Source organism: Pezoporus wallicus, unplaced genomic scaffold (genome assembly GCF_028554395.1).
Source record: "Pezoporus wallicus isolate ANWC-B61680 ecotype Strahan unplaced genomic scaffold, APGP_CSIRO_Pwel_v1 contig_227, whole genome shotgun sequence".
NCBI lineage: Eukaryota > Metazoa > Chordata > Aves > Psittaciformes > Psittacidae > Pezoporus > Pezoporus wallicus.
The window spans coordinates 8,037,915-8,061,593 of NW_026635704.1; the positions used below are offsets into that span (position 1 = coordinate 8,037,915).

The window sequence follows — 23,679 nt, forward strand, 5'->3', positions numbered from 1 at the left end:
AGACACTTCACAAAAAACAGCAAATAATTTCTTATTAGTCTATTTCTAGTTTTCCCACAGACCTTTAATGGTAGCACAATTACAGTGCTTAAATGTCTCATTACAGTGGCATTTAAAATCTTTTAAATACAAGAAATTTGAGATCCATGAAAACCTACTGTGACCTTGACAATAAGTAATTCAGGAAACTAAATATAAGTTGACAGGTAATGATCACCTCATATTCCCAGTTTGGGAATCCAGTAAAAATCAAATAATTAAAATGAGCATCTGTCCTGTCTCAGAATTTTGACTCTGCTCAGAATCCCTGTTTTGGATGAACATACACAGAAATGAAATAAGGGCAGCATTTATTTACATTCATTATCTCCACTGAGGAAAATTTATTTGGCTTCACCTCCCCCAAGAATCTCTGTGCATGTCTTCTTACTAGATCTCGTTCCTTATTTACATGGGAGTCTCCAGCAGTGTGTGCAGGCACTCCTGGGCATTAACAGACATCAGGGAAGTAGCCCCCCACCAGGTACCACAAACCTGCTCTGTAGAGACCAGAAGGGGTGTTCTCTTGCCTGTTCGTATTCCTACTGGTAGTTAAGCATGTTACATCTTGGACCAGAGTCAACAGGAGAGATTTTGCATGGAAAAAGATAGTCTAATATCTCATCAGTGTGAAATCAGTTATCAGCAGACATCATTTTGCAATCAGGTAAAATGATACTGCATATGTAATTATGCCTTCTCAGTTTGTAAAACCAGCCTATCCACAAACACACACACTTGAAAAATAAGTAGATAAATAAGAAATACACCAGCAATTGCTTGTTACATTCAGTACCAATTTTGAGATCAATCAAAATTGGGTGGTTTTGTGAATGAGTAAGATGACAAACTTCATCTGGCTGTAAGCTTTTTGTATTTGTGACACATAAAACACTGGGTTGCATTCTGTGGCCCTTTGATTTGCAAGAGAGGAGAATAGATGGGCTTGTTGAACAGGACATAAGTGTCAGTAGTACTTAGTCCTTCAGTGATGTCTGACAGAAAGATGATATGGTTGTCATTGTGGCCTGTAGTGAGGCTGAAAAGAGTTGAGCCGTCTTTTATTCCTCTAGAGCAGAAAAGGAAAATAAATCCGAGTTAGTCAACACTGCCCCTGTATTACACATTCTCAATCATCAGATACTTTGAATTCATAGAATATTACTGAAAAATCGGACAAAACTGGACCACTGTTCTTGCCTTCTAGGAAGGTATGTAAACACTAACACTCTGTAATCCTCATGCTGAACAAAAAAGCAAAGTCTCTCCAAAATTACCTCCAGATAAGAGGATGGGAATACTGACCTAATGAAAGGATAACCTTTAAGGGAAAATGTTATGACCACAAATAGTTTGAACAGCTGAACTAAATCACAAAACAGCTGCAAGAGACTTCAAAATCATTTCAACAGTATCTGTTTGTTTAAAACTCTCCGTGCTGTTGCTGTTTTCTGTAAGTACTTTATTATTTGCTATGAAATAGGTAACACTTGTGTGTGAGCATAATAAGAGATTTTATGATAGCTGAAGTGTTGAAATCAAAACTTCCCAAGTATTGTAAGGTAGCTTTTCCAATTATCTCTTTAAAATAATTAAGAGTACACAAATATTGATAATTACTGATAATTCTCCTGTTGCATGGTTTACATTAGAATCCATTACTTTTGGCTAGTGCTACACACTCTAGAAGAATTATTCTCTCTCTTGTGCCCATGTTAGTATCTTTCTAGATGTTGTACAGTTTGTTTCCAAGTTCATGAAGTCTCCCAGTTTCTTTATATACAGTTAAAAACTTTTGTGATATTGTGACATAAGAGTATTTACTTTCTTCATCTGCTGAACAACTCTGTGAAGATGGTTTATTTCCACAACACTTGATTTCTGTTTGTGCGAATGTAGTATGTATCCCCACAATTTTCTTGCTCTGTGTAGCAGTTTGTGTCATCAAAATAACACAGTGATGTAGTAATGCAGGCAAAAATCGATAGAACTGTATTGATTTTTTTTTTTTTTTTTTTTTTTTTTAACTTGGATTAGAAACTGTTAGCTTCTGGGAATATTCTAATTAACTTTCAGTTTGTAAATCACACTTCAACCCGTCTCCCCCTTAATTACTCTGACCACCTGTAGGGATTTTTTGTTCTGTTTTTCCTAGAGGAACTGTAAATTCATTTCTGGCTGATACCTGCTGAGTGAGAGACTGTAATCAGACGACAACTCTAAATCAAATTAACATATTTAAATGATTAGAAGCTCTTATGTCAGAAAGTGTACATTGCAAAAGAATATTAGATGTAGACAATATCCATTTCATTATGTATTCTTCCTTTCTGATCACTGTCATGTTAATTATAAGATCTAAAATTAGAAGCAATCTGAAACTAGATGCAGCATGTTTCTGTTGCTGGTCTTCTGTGTATATTCTGGTACATATATGCACATGTTAGAGATGTAATATCATACATTTAAAAATAAGTTATTGCTTAGATTATCATTATGCTTCCTAAAAGTCCATTAGACTGTGAAATAGCATTTCTAGAGCTTAAAAAGTCTTTCTGGATTGCCTGTCTGCAGTTTTCTATTTTAACTTTCTCCTAGTTATGGTACGTACTTCTTTATTTTCACTTGTATCTTTTACATCTCATATAGCCTGCTTTCCTTTCCCTCTTTGTCTTTTAGCCCAGTTTCATAGATTAGTCCTTTTAACTACAGTGTAAGTTTTTCTATCATAAGTATAGGAGCTTCCCTACCATCCATCTCACACACGTTTGTGGGACACTGTTGTGGTTTAACCCCAGCTGACAACTAAGCCCTACACAGCTGCTCGCTCATTCACCTCACAGTGGAATGGGGGAGAGAATCAGAAGGGTGAAAGTGAGAAAACTTATGGGTTGAGATAAAGAAAGACAGTTTAACAGGTAGAGCAAAAGCCATGCGTGCACAATAAGGAGTTCATTTACCACTTCCCATGGTCAGGCAGGTGTTCAGCCATCTCTAGGACAGCAGCACTCCATCATATGTAATGGTTACTGGGAAGACAAGCAGCATCACTCCCAACATCCTCCCTTCCTTCTACCCCCAGTTCTGTATGCCGACCATGACACCATAGGGTGTGGAATATCCCTGTGGTCAGTTGGGGTCAGCTGTCCTGGCTGTGTCCCCCCCTCAACTTCTTGTGCACCCACAGCCTGCTCAATGGTTTGGTGGTGTGAGGAGCAGAAAAAGCCTTGACTCTGTAAGCACCATTCAGCAATAACAAAAACATCTCTGTATTATCAAGACTGTTTCCAGCACAAATCCAAAACATAGTTCCAGCTACTATGAAGAAAATTAACTTTATCCCAGCCAAGTCCAGCACAGACATGCTCAACAACATGCCCTGTACCAGAAGTGGGATGGAGAAGCAAATCCCTTGGAGTTGGTGGAGTGGAGCTGCTTGTCCTGTAACGTCATCTCGATCCTTGTTTTCTGCTGTTGGATTATCCTCATCAAGGGTCTGCTTTGCTGATGGGGAAACTTGATGGAATTATTAGTCCTAAAGCAGAGAAATGTCTTTGTCCCCAGCAGAATACTTTTATTTCTGGCTCAATTCCTTGAGTGGATCTGATGTATTTAACCTCAGAAAGTTAGGAATAAATCAGTCATAACTATGTTCAACAGGAAACTAGTTCTGTAAAAATCAGTGGCTCACGGTTCACCCTTGTGGTGTTGTAGGATCTTCTAGAATTGCATTTCTTACCAAGAAGCTGGCTTTTTTTACTGCTGATGTGCTGTTCAGGTTTCTGTATATAACTGCTCTAAATATTAATGTACTTCCAGTGATGTATTTAGTTGCCTTTTGTGGCGTGAAAGCATATTTTTAGAGTGTTTATTTACAGGCTTTCTTCTGTTTTAAGAAATGAGCTGATTATTGGTCCGGCTTTCAAAATGAGATGCAACCTGGAGTGTTTAGTTGCTTCCCACTCAAAATTGATGAGCTGTTTCACAGACAAGTCCTTAAATCAAGTGTTGCAACATTATTGCTATATCTTTTTTTTTTTTCTCTTTTTCCCAAGGTGGTGTTACTGTATTTGTGGCCTTATATGATTATGAAGCCAGAACTACAGATGACCTTTCATTTAAGAAAGGTGAACGGTTCCAGATAATAAATAACACGTAAGTGTTCTCATTCACAGACTTCATTTGATGGTTGTTGGGTATAAGTAGATCCTCACCTCTTCTTGAAATCTGTGTATCCTAGTTCAGTGAAGAGCAGATTTTTTTTTGTTGTTTTTTTCTTTTCTTGGATGCACATGGTGCTCTAACAAGCATGGGGTTAAAATATCGGTACTGGTAAGACAATACTCTTCAGGCTGAAGTCAGAGTTTGGATGTAAGTGTAGAACTGTAGTGACTGGGGTGGCCCCAAGCCTCCCCTCTGCAGTGGGTTAGGTGGTATCCTTCCACTTCCTGCTCCAGCAAGACACAGCTACCCACTTCAGGCAGCAGATACAGAGACACATACTGTCCCATCCCAGGCTCTGCACCTGACAGTTTTCTGTATCTTCTGGGGAAGCAAGTACATTCATTGGAGGCAAGCGTGCAGCCTGTAGGCAGGGACATCTCACCATGGAAGTGGGTCCAGCTGGCCTCTGCAGTAAATCCACGCTCAGATAGTTTATGAGTAGTTTGCTGTTCTAGTTCGATTCCAGCAGTGTTACAGTACTACAGCCTGGTTTCTAGAAGTCTCCTGATAATGAAATAATTTGTTCACCTTGGAGATTTCTTTGCACTCATCTTTGGGCTGCAGTAATAGTTCTAATTCATACATGCAGAAGTTTTGATTTGTCCAGGTCTCTTAATTTTATTAGCTGATCTCCTGCTTCCTTTATGGCTCACTGTCAGCATACAGGCAGAATGATGTGGGAGGGGCAGATGAAGACCAGAGAACGGGGAAGTTTGTTTACACTTGTCTGCCATAAGATGTTTTGTTGTAGATTTACATTTTGCATATATTGATAAATTATTTTTATATTAGAAACAAACAAAAAAAATAACACAAACAAAAAAAGCAACAAAACCAAAATCCAAACCCTTAAAATTAAGAATTCCACTAAGAGACGTTTGTGTTGCTTACAATGAAAAGAAAAATGTGTTTAGGTGCAGACAAACTTACTTTAGGTACATTCATAATTAAAATAACATGTTACCTAAATTTAACTTCTCATATGTGAGGATGTTATAGGTGCTAGGGAATGATGCATTATTTATATGTGGAAGAAATAACTGATATTTCATTGCAGAGAAGGAGACTGGTGGGAAGCAAGATCCATTGCTACGGGAAAAACAGGCTACATCCCAAGCAATTATGTAGCTCCTGCAGACTCCATTCAAGCAGAAGAGTAAGACATCACATCCTTTCAGTCTCTTCTTATCCATTCTATCCTTTGTGCCCTGTGGTGACACTATTCCCTTAATTCAGTATGTGTAACATGCAAGGGTAAGGTAGGGTAATACTACTAATTAAAGGATAGCAATGCTACTTGGATAATGTCAAAGGTGTAATTAGTAGTAAGTGTGAGATACACTCATGCAAATGTTTTATGCCTGTTGCTATATATGGGCTAAAGGAAAAAGGACAGGAGAATACAATAATGAAGGTGAGAATTGGGGAACATAACATTGTGATTCATATAACACAAAAATAATGGGTTAAAGAGTTCACACACCACCAGCTCTAGGTTTTTATTCTTATTTTTGCTTATAGAATCATAGAATGGTTAGTGTTTGAAAGGACCTTAAGATCATCATCATGAGGGATGCCTCACACAAGACCATGTTGCCCAAGGCTCTGTCTAACCTGGCCTTGAACACTGCCAGGGATGGAGCATTTACCACTTCTTTGAGCAGCCCATTCCAGTGCCTCACCACCCTCACAGTAAAGAACTTCTTCCCTATTGCTAACCTGAACTTCCCCTGTTTAAGTTTGAACCCATGACCCCTTACTACAGTCCCTGATGAAGAGTCCCTTTCTGGCATCCTTGTAGGCCCCCTTCAGGTACTGGAAGGCTGCTATGAGGTCTCCGTGCAGCCTTCTCTTCTCCAGGCTGAACAGCCCCAACTTTCTCAGCCTGTCTTTATACAGGAGGTGCTCCAGTCCCCTGATCATCCTCATGGCCCTCCTCTGGACTTGTTCCAACAGTTCCATGTCCTTTTTATGTTGAGGACACCAGAACTGCACACAGTACTCCAGGTGGGATCTCACAAGAGCAGAGTAGAGGGGCAGGATCACCTGCTTCAGCCTGCTGGTCACGCTCCTTTTGATGCAGCCCAGGATACGGTTGGCTTTCTGGGCTGCAAGCACACACTGCCAAACCTAATTCAAGTTCAACTATATCCTTGGCAGCATCTAATATTATATTTTAAAAATACCCATTTGGGTTATTGCTAATCTGTAATAACTTCATGGTGACAAAGTTGTTAGGCACTCTTTGGACTACTATGAATTGGGAAAATTGTCTTGCTTTTGGTACCACTACTTCCTGCATTTATTTACAAAGATCCCAGAGCACTTGCAGAATTGCATAGAGTTCGTGTGGGAGTTGTGACTTGGAGTACAGTTTCAGGTTATACTTGTTCCAAGGGGTTAACTGTATTTGTTGTACTAGAAATATAAACCTCTGCACCTCTTGCTTCAATATACAGGCATGGTACTGCCAATGAGCAGCTCCTTGACATGCGCAATTCTATGTTTGCTACTGCACTTCTGGGAAAAGTGCCTGATTTCAAAGTTTTTTCCTGAATCTCAAGCTGAGACTAGCATGTTGCTGCTGCTCTCACCTGGCTCTTTGCTATTAATAAGTGATGGTATCAAAGATGTACTGTTATTTTTATGCCCTTGAATTTCACCTGCTTTTAAACTTACTGACTTCAGAGTTTTTTGAAGAGAAGTTGAGGTTTGTTGGGGTTTTGTTTTATTTTAAATTATGCAATAAAAGCATATTGCCATTACAGCTGCATGGTGGTAAAATGGAAATGATAGCCCTTTGCAAACTAAGAACACAAAGTTTCTGCAAAGCAAGTATGGCTCCTAAAGATTGGCAAAGCATGACTACTGCATTTGGAATAGAGTTCATTTGGTTTAGAGTTCATTTGTTAGCCCTAGGCCTTGATAGGGTTTGCGGGTTTTGTTTTGGGGTTGCAGTTACAAGAGCAAAAGCAATACACAGCCCCAAGTTGCTAGGATTTTCTTTAAGTGATTTTTTTCTAATCCTGAAGGTATTTTATATCACAGACTGCTTGTGACAAGATCCATATTATCCATGTGCCTTTTAAATGATACCATAATAGAGATGTTTAATACTCATTAAAAAACCTAAGTAACCCCTACTGTTATTTTACAGGTAATGAAATAAAATGGCACTTTACAATATAGTTTGTAAATTGTAGTAGTCTGGGGAGGATGTGAGGTAATTAAGCAGGGTTCAAGTTTGCGTCAGTAAAATTATAGGTTACATCCAGACTTTCTCCAGTTCTAACTTTGCACATCTACATAAGCAGTCAAACTGCAAATACAATAAAGAGTAAGTTTCAAATTCCCAAGTGGTTACACAGGCCATTCTTTTCACAGACCTTCTTCGTACTTATACTTTCCCCCCACAAAACATTTCTCCCACAAAACCATTGTTGTAGCAGTTTCCAGTGCTACTTTTCTTCTCCCAGCATTCATGAAGGACAGATTTACTTGATACTATGACAGTGCCAAATGGAAATTCTTGAAATTTACACTTCTGAGGCATGCAGTCAAAATAAAATGTAGTTAGAAGTAACTGTTATTCCAAAGTCTGGGGATTCACTGGGAGATGGACCTTAAAGTTATCACTGGCTCAAGACAGAACTGTGTGCAGGCTGCTCATCAGGGTGAGCGCTCTGTGGGCACGTCAAAGAAGAAATCCTTTTTGTGAGAGAACTGAAGGCAAGAAAAAATGCAGATTCTTTTTTGGTATCAGAATGATGCAACAAAGGTGGAGTGTTACTGATGGAGAAGTAAATGATACCTGGTTGTTTCTAAACGATCACTAGAAAAAAGTGCTCTGTCTACTGAGGTAGAGAAGGATAGGATACAATAAAAGTTGCATGTATGTAAGAAGCAACCTTTCTATCCTGAGGACAGCTAGGCAGTGGCACAGGTTCCCCAGATTGGCTGTGCAGGATACATCCTTCAAGGTTTTCAGGACCAGAGTGGACAAGGCCCTGAGCAAACAGATCTGATCTCACACCTGACCCTACTTGCAGCAGGAGGCTGGACCGAAGACCTTCTGAGGGCCTCTTTCAACTTGAAGGAACCCATGATCCAATGATATTTATGCACACCCACTTTGTACTAAATATTGTTTTCTAACACATAGAAGGTGGTTTCAGCAGCTGCAGTGTTTTGAGTGTGCTGTTTGAGTGTGCTGTTTGAGTGTGCTGTTTGAGTATGCTGTTTGAGTGTGCTTGACCTGTGAACTTCATAACCAGGAGGGTGTTACTTTCAATGTTAAGTACTGTTGAGGTCCATTGTTAAACCATCAGAAAATCATGGTATTCCATAGATAGAGGCCTCTTTACATGTATTTTACAAACAACAGAAATGAAAGCCGTTTAGTGCTAGGTCATCTTTTGAGTATTTGGCTGTCATTACCTTTGTTGATCTGTAACTGCTTTGGGATATTAGTAGTCCAGTCAATGCTTGAGATTTCTGAATCTTGTATTTATATGATTACCAAAGTGTAGGAGGCTTTTACTTACACGTTTCCTTTGACATTTTTAGGTGGTATTTTGGTAAGATGGGCAGGAAGGATGCAGAAAGGCTACTTTTAAATCCTGGGAACCAGCGTGGTATTTTCTTAGTAAGAGAGAGTGAAACCACTAAAGGTAAGTCTACTTACGTATGTGTCTGCTCTCTCCAGTTTCCGCTACCACCAAGGTGGACGTAATGATGATTTTTATGTCTGTCACGTTATACGTATGCATGTGCACACACGTATGTGTATCATGACAGTGGGGGGGGGGGGGGGGGTATGATTTTTTATGGGGTTTAATTTAGGTTAATGAAAGAAGTATTTGTAATAGGCTAGGATGGATGGGGCTTTGAGCAACCGGGTCTAGTGGAAGGTGTCCCTGCCTGTGGTGGGGGGGTGGAACTGGATGATCTTTAAGGTCCCTTCCAACCCAAACCATTCTGTGATTCTATGATATGTTAAATAGATCTGTAAATTTTTGGTGAAGAACCAAGTATGACTTGATTCCTAGGTGCTTACTCCCTTTCTATACGTGACTGGGATGAGGTCAGAGGTGATAATGTGAAACACTACAAAATCAGAAAACTTGACAATGGTGGATACTATATCACAACCAGAGCACAATTTGAATCTCTGCAGAAGCTTGTGAAACACTACAGAGGTAAGCCCAAGTTCTAGTGTCCTAATGCTACCTTGTGCCTATTGAAAGGAAGAAAAACTGTGTACATAGCTTATTTTTAGAATTCACAACTATAATATTTCTCTTGATTTTTGACAAACAGTAAATGGACTAATTCTGTTTATCAGCATTAGGATATTAGTTTTGTCACGGTCTTATCCCTCTTTTACAATTAAGCTGCTTTTTTCTGTTTTCCAGAACATGCTGATGGGCTGTGTCATAAGCTAACAACTGTGTGTCCCACTGTGAAACCACAAACACAGGGACTAGCAAAAGATGCCTGGGAAATCCCTAGAGAATCTTTGAGGCTGGAAGTTAAGCTGGGCCAAGGATGTTTTGGTGAAGTATGGATGGGTAAGAGCTTAACACATTTCAGTTGTTGATGCACATGTCACAGTAGTAGTATTTTAAGTAAATCAGTATCAGGATCTGAGAAGATCTTGGGACCGGTCTTGTTTTAACATCTTCATCGCTGACATGGACAGTGGGATTGAGTGCGCCCTCAGCAAGTTTGCCGATGACACCAAGCTGTGTGGTTCAGTTGACACGCTGGAGGGAATGAATGCCATCCAGAGGGACCTCAACACACTTGTGAGGTGGGCTGATGCCAACCTTATGAAGTTTAACCATGGCAAGTGCAAGGTCCTACACCTGGGTCAGAGCAATCCCAGGCACAGCTACAGGTTGGGCAGAGAAGAGATTCAGAGCAGCCCTGCGGAAGAAGGACTTGGGGGTGTTGGTTGATGAGAAAATGAACATGAGCCAGCTTCAGTGTGCGCTCACAGCCCAGAAAGCCAACCGTATCATGGGCTGCATCAAAAGGAGCGTGACCAGCAGGTCGAAGGAGGTGATCCTGCCCCTCTACTCTGCTCTTGTGAGACTTCACCTGGAGTATTGTGTGCAGTTCTGGTGTCCTCAACATAAAAAGAACATGGAACTGTTGGAACAAGTCCAGAGGAGGGCCACAAGGATGATCAGGGGACTGGAGCACCTCCCGTATGAAGACAGGCTGAGGGAGTTGGGGCTGTTCAACCTGGAGAAGAGAAGGCTGCGTGGAGACCTCATAGCAGCCTTCCAGTATCTGAAGGGGGCCTATAGGGATGCTGGAGAGGCACTCTTCATTAGAGACTGTAGTGATAGGACAAGGGGTAACGGGTTAAAACTTAAACAGGGGAAGTTTAGATTGGATATAAGAAGGAAATTCTTTCCTGTGAGGGTGGTGAGGCACTGGAATGGGTTGCCCAAGGAAGTTGTGAATGCTCCATCCCTGGCAGTGTTCAAGACCAAGTTGGATGAGGCCTTGGGTGATATGGTTTAGCGTGAGGTGTCCTTGCCCATGGCAAGGGGGTTGGAACCAGATGATCTTAAGGTCCTTTCCAGCCCTAACTATTCTATGAATCTATGATTCTAAGATAAAGAATTGAGGAGGGGGCAGATGCTTATGATCAGAGATGTAAAGGTAAAATTAATTTTCAATATAGTTCTAGTTTATTCTGTTATTATAATTCTGTTATTATAATTAAATAATTGTAATTACTTCGTTAGCTAAGAAAATAAAAGCAAACGTTTCAGTAGAAAATCTCTTCGGTATTATACTGAAGACTAGAATATGATTTTTTTTTCCCTAGGAACATGGAATGGAACCACAAAAGTAGCAATCAAGACACTAAAACCTGGTACAATGATGCCAGAAGCTTTCCTGCAGGAGGCTCAGATAATGAAGAAATTACGACATGACAAGCTTGTTCCACTCTATGCAGTTGTTTCCGAGGAACCAATCTACATCGTCACTGAATTCATGACAAAAGGTGTGTGACAGAATAGTTTGAAGATACTACATTTAAAATATTATTTAAGATACCAGATGCAAATTAAATGTTTAATTAATGTTAGGTTTAAGCTGACTGGAGTATAAGTGGTAATTTTGATTAAATTAAAATGAGCAACGCTTGACCTACTTGAAGCAGATCTGATTTAGATCATGGGTAGAGGCATGATTTTTTTGCACATCTGTGTCACCCTTGCTAATCTTACAAGATTGGGCTTTTTCTGTCCTCAATTTTAGTGTGCGCTGTTACATTTAAATTGGATGGTATAGCTGGTAATATGAGAATATGCCTGCCTGTAGAAAGGTCAAGCTCACCATGGCAGAATCAGTAGGGTTTGGTTTTTTTGTTTGTTTGTTGTTGGTTTTAATTTTCCTTTTCCATCAGTGTAATAGTAAATTTTAAGAAGGTGGAGGGGTTTTCCCAGACTACCTCATTTATTTCCTTGGTTTTAGTCTTTCATCCTTCTTTCCTTGCTCTGTATTGTTTCCCTCTCCCCTCACTGCTGAAACAGATGCAGAGATTTAGACTTAATGTAGAAATAAACATAAACATATTCGTGTTAAGAAACAGCAGACTTTCAAGTCAATTATTCCAGTTTTTAAAAAATGCAGACTTCTGTTCACCTCACAGAGAAGTTCTGCTATCCTGGTAAGAAATAGAAGCAATATTAAAGTCCAAAGAGAGTGGCTACTTTTGTTCAGTATTCTGCCAAAATTATCTGGGGTGGTGTCCTGTTTGCATGGGGTTTTTTAGGTGTTGTATACTTTTGAAAAGGTAGAAAAGAATAGAAGTTCCAAGAAGTTCCTTCTGTGGTGGTGGTATTCCTGAATAACACTAGACAGTCTTTTTCTGTCAGCTCTTAAAAGCTGCAATTAAAATCAGTTTTCATTGTCCGTAAATCAAGTTTGGCAGGACAATCAGAAAAATAAAAAATAATTAAAAGCTTTATAGATTTCTGTCTAAGAAAAAATAAAGTTTGAAACCAGAACCAGGACGTTACCTTCCGAAAGCAGAAGTGAAAAATTGGAGAAATAGTTGAGTGTTTGTCTAAATGATGAATTCAGAATGTGATTGGAAGCCTCTGTTTTAATTTGAAAAACTTCTCACATTTTACCAAAGATCAAAACCTCTTTGGTTCTTTGGTGGTTCATACTTGAAAGCTAGTAGAACAAGTATTTTCTTTGTCTTTCTTTCTGCTTTTACGAGGAAAAGAGGTGAAAACTGCACAGCACCCAAAATCTTTTTCTGGTATAAACAGGTTACTAGAGATGAGTTTGAAATCTTTGTTCCTTTGAACTCATGAGCCAAGATGGGGAAAAGTCTGTGCAAACACGCATGTCAAACAGCAGCATCAGTGTTGGTCTGGCCTGCCATACTTTAACTTTCATTGCAAAAATACAGCAAGTGACTGTAACCACATCAGAGGTATCCAATTCACAGCTACAGCTATGAATCCAGTGCACGGTATGCAGATCACTGTTTTTTTTCCCCAGCATCACACTTGTAACTTTTGTCATTGTAATTATGACTGAGATGAGACTAATTAGTTACCACTCTTCATCAGTTTCCTAAGAAAGAGATCATGTTCCTATACCCTTATAGCAGAATAGCACCTGTAGAGAAAGCTATTACATCAAAGTTTTACTGTCTTGAAAGAAGTGCAGATCCTTGGAACTGATTTCAAGTACTGCTTATGTTGTAACATTCTGGACATGATTGCATTATATAAATGGGAAAAGATAATATATCATAAAGAATGGAATACACTTGCAATAAAATAAAAGCAACAATTTAAGAATAATTTTCCTATTGTATAATTGGAACTGTCAGGAAATGAAATAAATCACAGATAGGAGGTTTATTTGTTCTTTAATTATAAATTTCACTGTGGAAAGAAATTCAGCTAGGAAAAGCACTGATACCAAGACTACTGGGAACAATCCTTACATATTGCCATATAGTCATCAAGCAGCAGTCTGTTTCATTAGTATTTAGTTATCTGAATTATTGGAATGGATTTCAAAGTACTTGGATAAAACTTGCACTGACTAGTTACAGTCACTACAGTTACAGGACAGAGACAACTACCAGGAGTCGTTGAGTCATGTATTCTGGTAAATGACTGATTTTTCAAATACAGTCTTTGAGAGATGAATATGTAAATCATACGTCTACGAAGAAAAGAAATCTCATTCATGTTTTCAGATCACATCTTTTTTTTTTTTTTTCTTTTTTCTCCCAAAATGTGTTCTCTTTTACAGGCAGCTTGCTAGACTTCCTTAAAGAAGGAGAAGGGAAATACTTAAAACTCCCACAGCTGGTCGACATGGCTGCTCAGGTACATTGTATAAACCAAGAAAACTTTATTTTGTCCTTAGAGGAGAGATTTAAAACTATATCAGACATCAACTAAATGTAAATACTGAATGCTCTGGCTATTGGGTGCTGTTCTGACTAACATTTTCTGTTGTAGGTTTGGAATTTGTCAAAAAGAAACAGTATAGTTCCCAATTAGAGATACTGTATAGCCACCTGCACTCTAATCATTGCTGTCACAAGCTCTTGCTGTGCTATACATCCTATACTTATACAGTGAGAATAGAGCTAAAATAAAGGGGTACAGCTTAATGCTTGGGAGAAATTGATATAGTGATGAAAAGTAATCTTTAATAAAACTTTATTTTTAAGATTGCTGATGGCATGGCTTACATTGAAAGAATGAACTACATCCACAGGGATCTCCGGGCAGCTAACATTCTCGTAGGAGACAATCTTGTGTGTAAAATAGCAGACTTTGGTTTAGCAAGGTTAATAGAGGACAATGAGTATACTGCAAGACAAGGTAAGACCTATTTATTTACTGAATAAATATGACCAGTTACCTTCAGATTACTTAGAATTATTACATTTAGCAGAAAGTGTCTGTATTCTGGCGGCATGAATAAAGATTATGCATAAAACTGCTTTTACAGCTATAGTTAGGTGCCACCCTCACCTAAGTGAAATTTTAGTAAACTTTTTAAAGGTCAAAATTATGCTTATGTTTTCAGAAAATGTTATCAGGTATTTTGGGAGGGTAAAACTTGCTACAGTTTGAAGAGAGCTCAGATTCCAGAGAGGTTGCTCATTATGAAGGTCATCCCACTTTAAAACATATTTAATTATGAATCCCAGATGGCTTAAGTGCTTCCATAAATTGTAGCCAGTAGTTGCTGCCCTAGTTGGAAACATCTTTCCAGTTTGAAATATTAAAATACTAAACCACCTTGAATTTTATCAACAAAGCAAAATGTAAGAAGTTTTTGAGTGCAGTATTCTCGAAATATTTTGAAGCGTAAGCAAGGGAAAATTAAGTATCTGTCTTTCCAATGTTTGTAGGAGCTAAATTTCCAATTAAATGGACAGCTCCAGAAGCAGCGTTGTATGGTCGGTTTACAATCAAGTCGGATGTGTGGTCATTTGGAATTTTACTGACAGAGCTGGTGACAAAAGGGAGAGTGCCATATCCAGGTAAGAAGCAAATGTAATAGCTTTTCCTTCTCTTTGTCGTATTCTATGCTTCTGAGGTTACCTTTTGTGCTTCTTGCCTTCATTCAGAGCCCACAGTTGACAGGCAGAGACAAAAACTTAGTCATGCTTCACTGGTTCCTTTGTTCACAAAGCTACTTGGTTTATTTACAGATTAACTATTATATATATTTTTATAAGTGTTTTAAGATAATAGCTTTGTAAATGTGACTGATAATTCACTTCAAGTCATTAAGTATCCTTATGTTTTCCTATCTGTCTTTCCCTGAAATTTCTGCTTTTGATATTTTCCCAGACTACAGTGAGCATCAGTAGAGTGAACCTGCTAGACCGGATTTTGAACTAAACATACGTAGCCTATCTTGTCAAATATTTTGCTGTGATGGAATTTGTAGGGCAGTCCTGATAGGCTCATATAATGCCTTTTTCTGGGCCTGATTTCAAATTAAGTAGTCCTTGAATGGGACCTGAGGCAGGCAGAAGGTTATTTCTGTTTGAGTCTGCTTTTCGAAAGGACAGGCCCAAGGCAGTGGGAAAGTAAATGAATGAGGTAACATACAAATGGACAAAGGATCAGGTATTGAAGCATTACCAGTGTGATAAAATAATTTTCAGAAATGTATTTAATGCAAAATGTGAAAAATTAATTTGCTATAAGGTGCGTTCATTAAAGGTTCTGTTCTGGTAGATTCATGTGCATTGCATTACTTTGGGAAACTGTTCTTTGCATGATGTCATTCAGAGCTAAAATGCTTTTCTTTTAGGGATGGTAAATCGGGAAGTTCTTGAACAAGTGGAACGTGGATATAGGATGCCTTGCCCACAAGGCTGCCCAGAGTCTCTCCATGAGTTAATGAAACTGTGTTGGAAGAAGGACCCTGATGAGAGACCAACATTTGAATATATACAGTCTTTCTTGGAGGACTACTTTACTGCTACAGAACCACAGTACCAGCCTGGAGACAATTTATAAGCCAACAGTCTACATAACATGCACAAATCTGCCAAATGTAAAAGACTTGCAAAGAATTCCTGACATCTATAAGGAATCAAAGGAAAGAAAATCTTCGCTACTTTGCATGCTCTTAATGGCAAACTGGAATTTCATAATGCAGTTGCACAAAACCACTTTTAAAGTGTTATAATCTAATTTACCAATGACATGTTTTTATTTTTTCCTCTTTCCCAACTTATTTTCAGGGTCCAAAGGAAGCTTACTGAAAATACGGGGTAGAAAAACCAGTGTTGGTGTGAACAATAGCAGAAAAAACAGTGTTTCAAATCCTTTATGTTGCTGACATTTGATAATCATCCTACTAAAGAGGGAATTGTCTGGAATGGGTCGTCTTGGGGTAAGACATTTTTAAAGCAGAAGAACTTTGTGGGACCAAGCAATTCTATTCCAGTTCCGTAAAACCCCCTGTGCTCAAATTACACATATGTGCCCCCCACCCCCCAGGAAAAGATGGTACCACTGTATTTGATACATAGTCTTGATCTTTAAGCTTCCTCTTGCATGGACTTAATTAGGGTAGGCAGGTTAAAAGAGAAATTGGAACAGTGAATGACGAACTTGATCTAAATGGTAGACCTCAATAGTGAAATTAGAGAGCATAATGCACTGTGTTAATACTTGTATTAATGTAACTGGAAAGTAGCATATTCTTTTATTCTTTCTGCATAGCTAATTAAGAATAATGAAGGTAACTAGAAAATGAGGTAATATTTTATAAAATTGTGTTGATAAAGTATGATGATATTTGAAGCTATGTAATACAATCAGGGGGGGAAAGCCTTTCACTTTTAAGCTCCAGTCCAACAGCGAGCTTTTGTATGGGAAGACTACCTGAACAAAGCTCACCAGGGAAGCAAGATTGAAGCTGGTAAACAGCCACTTTAAGGTCCTTTTTCAGACAGGTTTGGTACTGTTTTAAGTGGCTTATGTGTGTTAACAAGGGTGGGTGCCATAAATGCTAGCTGTCACAAGTTCAGGGATTTGATTGCACTTTTGCTTTTCTTGACTATTAAGACACACTTACACACAGTTGCTCTTCCCACTTCTGCCCTTCCTACGGAATTATTTAAATAAAAACAAGCAAAAGAAAATGTGAAAGTTTAAAAACTAAAGGGATAAAATGTATTTAATATTGTCCAAATATACTGACATTGAAATTTGCTGGTATTCAGCCCAGCTAACACTACATCTAGATTTATTTTCCTTGGCTACTGACATATCAAGCAATAACATCATGTCTTTTACTCAATGATTTGCATGAGGTTCTTGAATTTCTGATCAAGCTTAAGTACTTTAATTTTGAAACACTAAACTCTTACTTAGCTACCAGGTTGGAATTCATATTATCATCGTAAAGCTATCCTACAAATGAATTTCAGAAAAGCTGGTAATATAGTTCTGGTACTAAACTTAACATTCTTCATGGGTTTACACTATGTGGAATCCAACTACCAAACAGATCTTTGTGAGAACAGTGCCATCGTTTGTCATTTTCCTTCATCATCTCTCATCACCTGTACATCTGTGGTTATCACATTTTCAAAGGGCTTTATGTAAGAAAAACAAACAAAAAAAAAACCCCACCAAAAAAATCAACCCAAAAATACGATGGAATTTTAATTTTTCTAAATATTTTAAAATTAATAACACATTCATATGAGTTTATGTATTAATACAGTTATAACAAAAAATGCCAAAAATGACACTGGCATTGTTTGGATTTTTAATTAATGAATGGAACAGTTCATTGTAATAACACTTGTATAGCAAAGGAATAAAACACTAACTTAATGAACGTGTTCATTGTAAATGGTTGTGTATTATAGAACTGCTCCAAATGAGTTTGTATGTTTATGAAAATTTATTTGTTTCACCTGAAGACCTTGATGTGGTTCTTACCCTAACAGAGTTTAAAATTCACATTCACACTTTTTATATAAATAGTAATAAGTTTAATTATGTAACTAAGTATTTTTATAAAGTATGGCATTGTTGAACTGTTTTGCAGAATTGGTTCAAAATAAATTTCTCCTTGATTGCATCTGCTTATTTGAGGGGTGGAGGAGGGAGATGGGAGGGGGACAAAAGCAGAGTAGCTTTCATATTGAGGGGGAAAGGGGGGAAATTAAACCTTCATGAGTTTGGGGTGTGGTTTTATCCTCTGTAAACTATTTTAATGTACTTCCATACAAGATGCTGAGTTTGTGGTGTATTATTGCTGTGAAAAGGGAGACATTTTCTAGAGCAGAAGTCCTTGGCAGGAATGGGCTAGAACAATTCTGTCTGGACTTAGAACTAACCCCCATGATGGACAGGCAGACACACAGACTTGAGATTCTTGTGAGAGCAAGTCCAACATAGACTCTCAGCTGGCAGTCGGTGCCATGCTGCAGGGCAGACACGTTTCCTCCCTCTTGCTTTATCTGGCATTAGCAGACACTGCTGACTTTTTCTGTGCAGTTTTTCAGGGAATTTTACACATTTGTTCTTCTGATGGCTGATTTTTTTTATCTTCATTGAATGTTAACCTGTCTCGGTGACCACTCCAACTCGAACTGCAAATCCTCATGTGTATATACGTTGCCACTGTAGATTAAGAAGCTAGAACAGTTTGAGTTTCAGTAATAACTAGTACAACAGTAAAACCATTCTTACTACAGACTGCAAAGTTTACTGTATTTTTAGTATTTCCTGTAGTGTAATAATGTTTTACATATTTTTTTAATGCAACAGTCATTTTATTTCTGGTAATCTGTGCTCTTCCCGTGTCCGTCAGAGCCCTGTGATGCCCATTCTGCATGCTAGGCCTGCAGATTGTTTCTGTCCTGTGTTGTTTCAAGCTGTGGTACTGTAAGAATTGTTTCATACTGGTTTTTGAGTAACCTTGCAGACATAAAAATGTGTATGATCCTACTGTTTAGATAGAATACATCTCTATTTTAGCATGAAAAGAACCTTATGTGTTCTTACCCTTGCAGCCACTGGGCTCATGAACAGCTCTTGCCACTGAAAAGTAGCCTTGGAAAGGTTTTGGGGTTTTTTTCTCCTCAGTCTCCTAGAGTTTGCTGATGGGTAGAAATAAGCCAGAATGCCATGTCACCCATCGTCACCTACAATACTGTTTATTTTAAAATGCATATTCATAGCTGAAATGAGTATAAATGAATATAAGCAACTAAATGAGCCCCCACTTTTGTTATTTATTTAATCTGTTCAATCCAATAAACTTAGTTTTTAAGTTTTCTGTGAAGAAGCTCTAGACGTTTGTGCCAACTTGCCTCCAAAATGCGACACTGCTTAGAGCTACACAGTCATGTTGGGTTTAAACCACAGAAGCATTCATTTAAGCTGAACAGTACATTGCAAATGGGAAACTCATATTCTCACACCTTGCTAAGGAATTTAGGACTAAATCTGAGTAACTGATTTGGGCGCCATAAGCGGTCTGGGTGGGTAACTGCCTGAGTCCAGAATTGTGATTCATCCAATAGCTATTGTGTTGTGCAGTAGGTACTTAGACTCCTTGTGTTAAGTGCCCAGAAGTGCAAGTGCCTTCCTAATCACACACCTTGCTTCTCCTTCAGCCTCATCCTAATGCAGGAATGAGACTGACATTGTGCTTCCTGGCATGGCAGGAGCCTGGAGGTCAGTGCAGGGCTGGGAACCCCCATGATGCACATCTCTGTGCCTTTTCAGGGCAGGGTGGGAAGAGTCAGGAGATGGCAATGGGGTGGTTTTATCTGGTTTTGTTACAGCGGCCTTTGGTGTAAAATCTGGGCTCTGATCAAAAATCCTGGATAGCTGGTGGGTCTTACACAGGCAGTTCTCATCTGTGAGAGACCCTTAAGAGGTTGTTGAGAGTGGGGAACAGAACCCATTGCAGGACAAAGGCTTAAGCATTTGGTTGAGGGCTGTGTTTTGGGGTTCCTCTGCACTTTTCCATACTGACACAGAGAGAGCATTAGCTGGAGAAACATAAACAACTTCATTGCTTCTCCCTTAGCGTAAAGACAGGAGTATGGAGGTAAACAGCTGAGGTGCTAACACTGGGCAGAGGGAAGCAGGTGGTGAGGTGGGATGTGGCATAGCATGTGTCATCTGTTCTCTCTGTCATAGTTTGAAAAGGAGGTAGGAATGCAGGGGAACCGAGGAACATCTGTTCCCTTGTGGAACAGTGGAAATGGAGCAAGGCTAATGCCAAGCGCTGCTACAGTGTTCTCTGTGGTGGTTCTGGTCAGCTCACCCTAACTGGTTCCTAGCAGAGCAGCCTTATTAGGGCAAGGTGAGATGCATACCATATGCTTCCACTGGAGTTTTGATTTCCTTCTGTATTACTGTCTTCACTTCTGGAATGGCTCTGTCTTTCTTGGCTTATGACTAGCATAAAATGTATATTCTTTTGTGCTGAAAGACTGCAAGTATAATAGAAATAGTTTCCATCATTTACACTTTAATGTTATTTATTAAGGTGACTGCATCAAAGTCTGTGCATTTAATCATGCTGCCTTTATCTAAGGACTGCCACTTGCAAGGGTAAATTTTTTTCCAATATGAACCTGAATCTCAATCAATAGCTTCAGTGGTTTAAGGTTATAATAAGTAGATTACTAATAGGCTAAATATAATCTCTGGCGCCACTGCCATTAGAATGGCTGAGCCTTTTCAGACTACTACTAAGTGTTTTGAGAAGCAAGTGTATGTATACTTAGCAATAGATACGCTCCCTGAGGTCAACTGATTGTTAAGGTAAGAAGGAAAACCCTCCCTAGCTTGGGAATGACAAATGGCATTCAGGAAGGTAGTGGGATACATACCCACCTCGACAGGCCAGCCTGCCTTGTGCAAGTGCTCTTGATTTATTGACAAAATAGCTCAATGTCTTCTGAGTCCCAAGACAGACATTCTTATGCCAGACAATAGGCAGAAACCTGCTGATGCACAGCATCTCTCTTTGGGGTTCCCAAGGCATCTGCTGTCTTACCTAACAATTCGTTTTGCCTAATATATAGCATTTCTCACTCTCAAATTCCTCACAAATGAGATCAGTTTCATTATCTCTGGATCGCAAATTAAGGCAAGAGGAGAAGAGGTATTTTGACTCATTAAGGATGAAATGGAAGACCATAACCAAGCCATAGCCAGAATCTTTTCTGAAATTTCTTTTTGGATGGGCAGCTTTTAGAATTGCTTAGCAACCTCAACTCCTGGTCTACATGATTTCCGAAGAAAAGTCCGCAGTTATTTCCTCTTATGTCACACAATGGCCACCTCTGAGCTACTCCAAAAAATGTAAAAACATGGATAAAACCCGTGGGCCCACAAAACTGCTGTGTCAACCATTATGTGCAGACAGTGTGGAGCTTGAGTTGGGAAACCGTGCTCAGCCTGGGGCTAGCCCAGGTTGCCCAGGAGTGCAGCTAGACACCACGCAGACACGTGTGGGTAAGTGCTTGACCTCGGCCTCTAAGGATGGCAGGAACTGTTAGCAGCATCCACCTTCTCAGCTCGCCGGACAGCTGCATCTCAGGCACTATGGCACACACCGGCCTTGCAGGGAGGAGCGTTTTGTTAGGCAAAGCCGTTTGTCATGGCAGGATGTGGCTGTGATGGTGTTCTATGAGCAGCGCTCAGTGAGCACATGCACGAGTTCCTCTGTGGTTCTCATTGCTCCCTTCTCATACCAGATGTAACTTCCATACATTTGCAGACCGGCTTTATAGTGCCCTTTCAGCCAGCCAGTGCCCTAGACCACAGAATGAGCAATTCCTTCTTTGCCATTCAAGGCAACTGAATATGTCAAAACCCTCTAGCAGTCAACTGAACACGCACAAAACTGGTGACTTGATATCATGCTTTTTCCTCCTTTTATCTACCTTTGCAAGTGCTTCTCACAGAAAGCTCTACTTTTTTCTTTCTCCTTTTTTTTTTTTTATATCACTTGGCAATCCAGAAATTACATACTCAGTTATTCTAAGCATAAGCCATTATCTTTAGTCACCCTAAGACTGGAGTCTGTGTATCACCTGGTCTGTTATAAGATGCTGAATGCCCTTCTGTTGTCATGATTGAAATGTGCTTGGTCCAGCCTGCCTAGATACACAATTAACCTCAGCCGCTCCAGTATGTGATTTATGACATCCAAGGAAAGTGGGATGGAATTTCTTACCCAGTGTAGCTAGGAACAGCAGAGGACCTGAGACACAGGCAAGTGTCTTAGCTAGAATCATACAAAAAAAGTTCTTACAAAACTGAGGCTCAGACACTGGTTTCTCAGATCTCAAGCAAATACCCTGCGCAGGGGAGACCTCACAGAACTGCACTCATGGTCTCATATTTCTGAAGACTCTCTTTATTCCATGTTACTAAAAAAAAATCACAATTGGCATGGGGTTTCATACTGTGTCTGTCCTCTTTCTGGCACTCTGCAGTTTGCTGGACATGATGTGCGTATGGTTTACCCTAACAAAAACCCTTGCTGGGACTATATGTTCATGTTGGGTAGTAAGTGGTATGCAGCAGAATTTAGCCTCAGCCCTGAGTCTTGGGGACTTTAAACAGCTGGACCACAAGTGCTTACCTCCCTGCCGGAGGTAATGAGAACCTGAACATGATTTCAGGTACCAAAACAACTCCGGGAGACAGAGCAGTTGCTTGAAAGGAGTAGTATGCAGAGGCTCTCTCATTTATAGAAATGCTCTTTTCTGCAGAGGAGATGTGATCTGATGGCTGCTGATCTTTGACAGTGTTCTGGGCTGTTGGTCTAGGGTGGCTTTTTATTTCCTCTAGGGAGTCGGAGGTGATGCAGGAGCAACTCTTCATTTTGAAAACCCATTCTAATTCTTTTTTTTTGAGGAAGGGATCAGCATCTGGAAACAGGAAAGTATAAGATGAAACATAGATGGTAATGCAACTAAACTGACAGTCACCACCCAGACCTGGGTGCAAAGTGAATGATTCCCTCTCCTGGTTGCTCCCATTTGCACATCTGGTCTTGATTTTGCAGTAATTTATACATATGTTTAGCTTTAAAGTATCAAATAAAGCACAGGCATTGCGGAGTTCTTGGACATGCTGCATACACTTCATTTTTGCAGGATGAAAAATTGTAGCAACTGCACAGTGCTTGGAATTCGTCGGAACCTTTCAGAGTCATTTTGTTGGAGTTATGGCACTTCTGAAAGAAAAGATTTTTGTCTAGCCTTGCCTATCTGATGTTTCTCTGTATGTCCTTCTCTTGATTTCATCTTTCTGACTTGGAGGTTTTAACCTGAGCTTTTAATCTTCTAACCATTTCCTTACCAAACATGCTGTTGATCTGGGAGCCAAATCTTATACACTTAACACGTTACTGGATATTAAAAATAACTGATTTATGCAGTGATGTGAGCAGCCACAAAGGTGGCCTGGTTAGAATGCGAAATTACTGAGCAAAAGATATTGTCTGCTCAAAAATACTGAGAGAGAAAGGGCTGCTGCCTTGGAACTGTGAGGCTGGGAACTAGCCCTGTGAACCATAAAGAAAACATCCCTGAAAAGTGCAGGTGGCCTCTCTGAAGTACAGCCAGGGTACCTAGAAACTAGAGGCATCCAGATACCACTGATAAGTGCAAAACAACAGACTGTAACAGCAATTTATCACCTGAGAAGGTGGAAAACAGTCTGAAAAAAAAACAACCCTGCCCTGAAGGAACAGAAAACAGCATCATCTATTGTCTGTTACAGATGAAAAGCAGAAATTAATAGCATATTCTAGCTGCTCTCAATGTCCTACTTCCTCCAATGTCTGTGATATAAAAACGACTTAGTTTTTATCTGAAATGGAGCCTCT

At 39.4% G+C, this 23,679-nt stretch overlaps 1 protein-coding gene across 1 annotated transcript in view; it reads left to right on the forward strand.

The window, feature by feature from the left end:
* Positions 1 to 17,892, forward strand: part of YES1 (YES proto-oncogene 1, Src family tyrosine kinase) — a 50,992-nt gene extending 33,100 nt beyond the window's left edge. The window contains exons 3-12 of the mRNA XM_057397595.1: positions 4,095 to 4,194; positions 5,321 to 5,419; positions 8,830 to 8,933; positions 9,312 to 9,461; positions 9,678 to 9,833; positions 11,108 to 11,287; positions 13,570 to 13,646; positions 13,997 to 14,150; positions 14,687 to 14,818; positions 15,601 to 17,892. Of these exons, the coding sequence (XP_057253578.1) occupies positions 4,095 to 4,194; positions 5,321 to 5,419; positions 8,830 to 8,933; positions 9,312 to 9,461; positions 9,678 to 9,833; positions 11,108 to 11,287; positions 13,570 to 13,646; positions 13,997 to 14,150; positions 14,687 to 14,818; positions 15,601 to 15,809 (1,361 nt within the window). The 3' untranslated portion in view covers positions 15,810 to 17,892. The remainder of the gene's footprint in view (positions 1 to 4,094; positions 4,195 to 5,320; positions 5,420 to 8,829; positions 8,934 to 9,311; positions 9,462 to 9,677; positions 9,834 to 11,107; positions 11,288 to 13,569; positions 13,647 to 13,996; positions 14,151 to 14,686; positions 14,819 to 15,600) is intronic.
* The last annotated feature ends 5,787 nt before the right edge of the window (positions 17,893 to 23,679 follow it).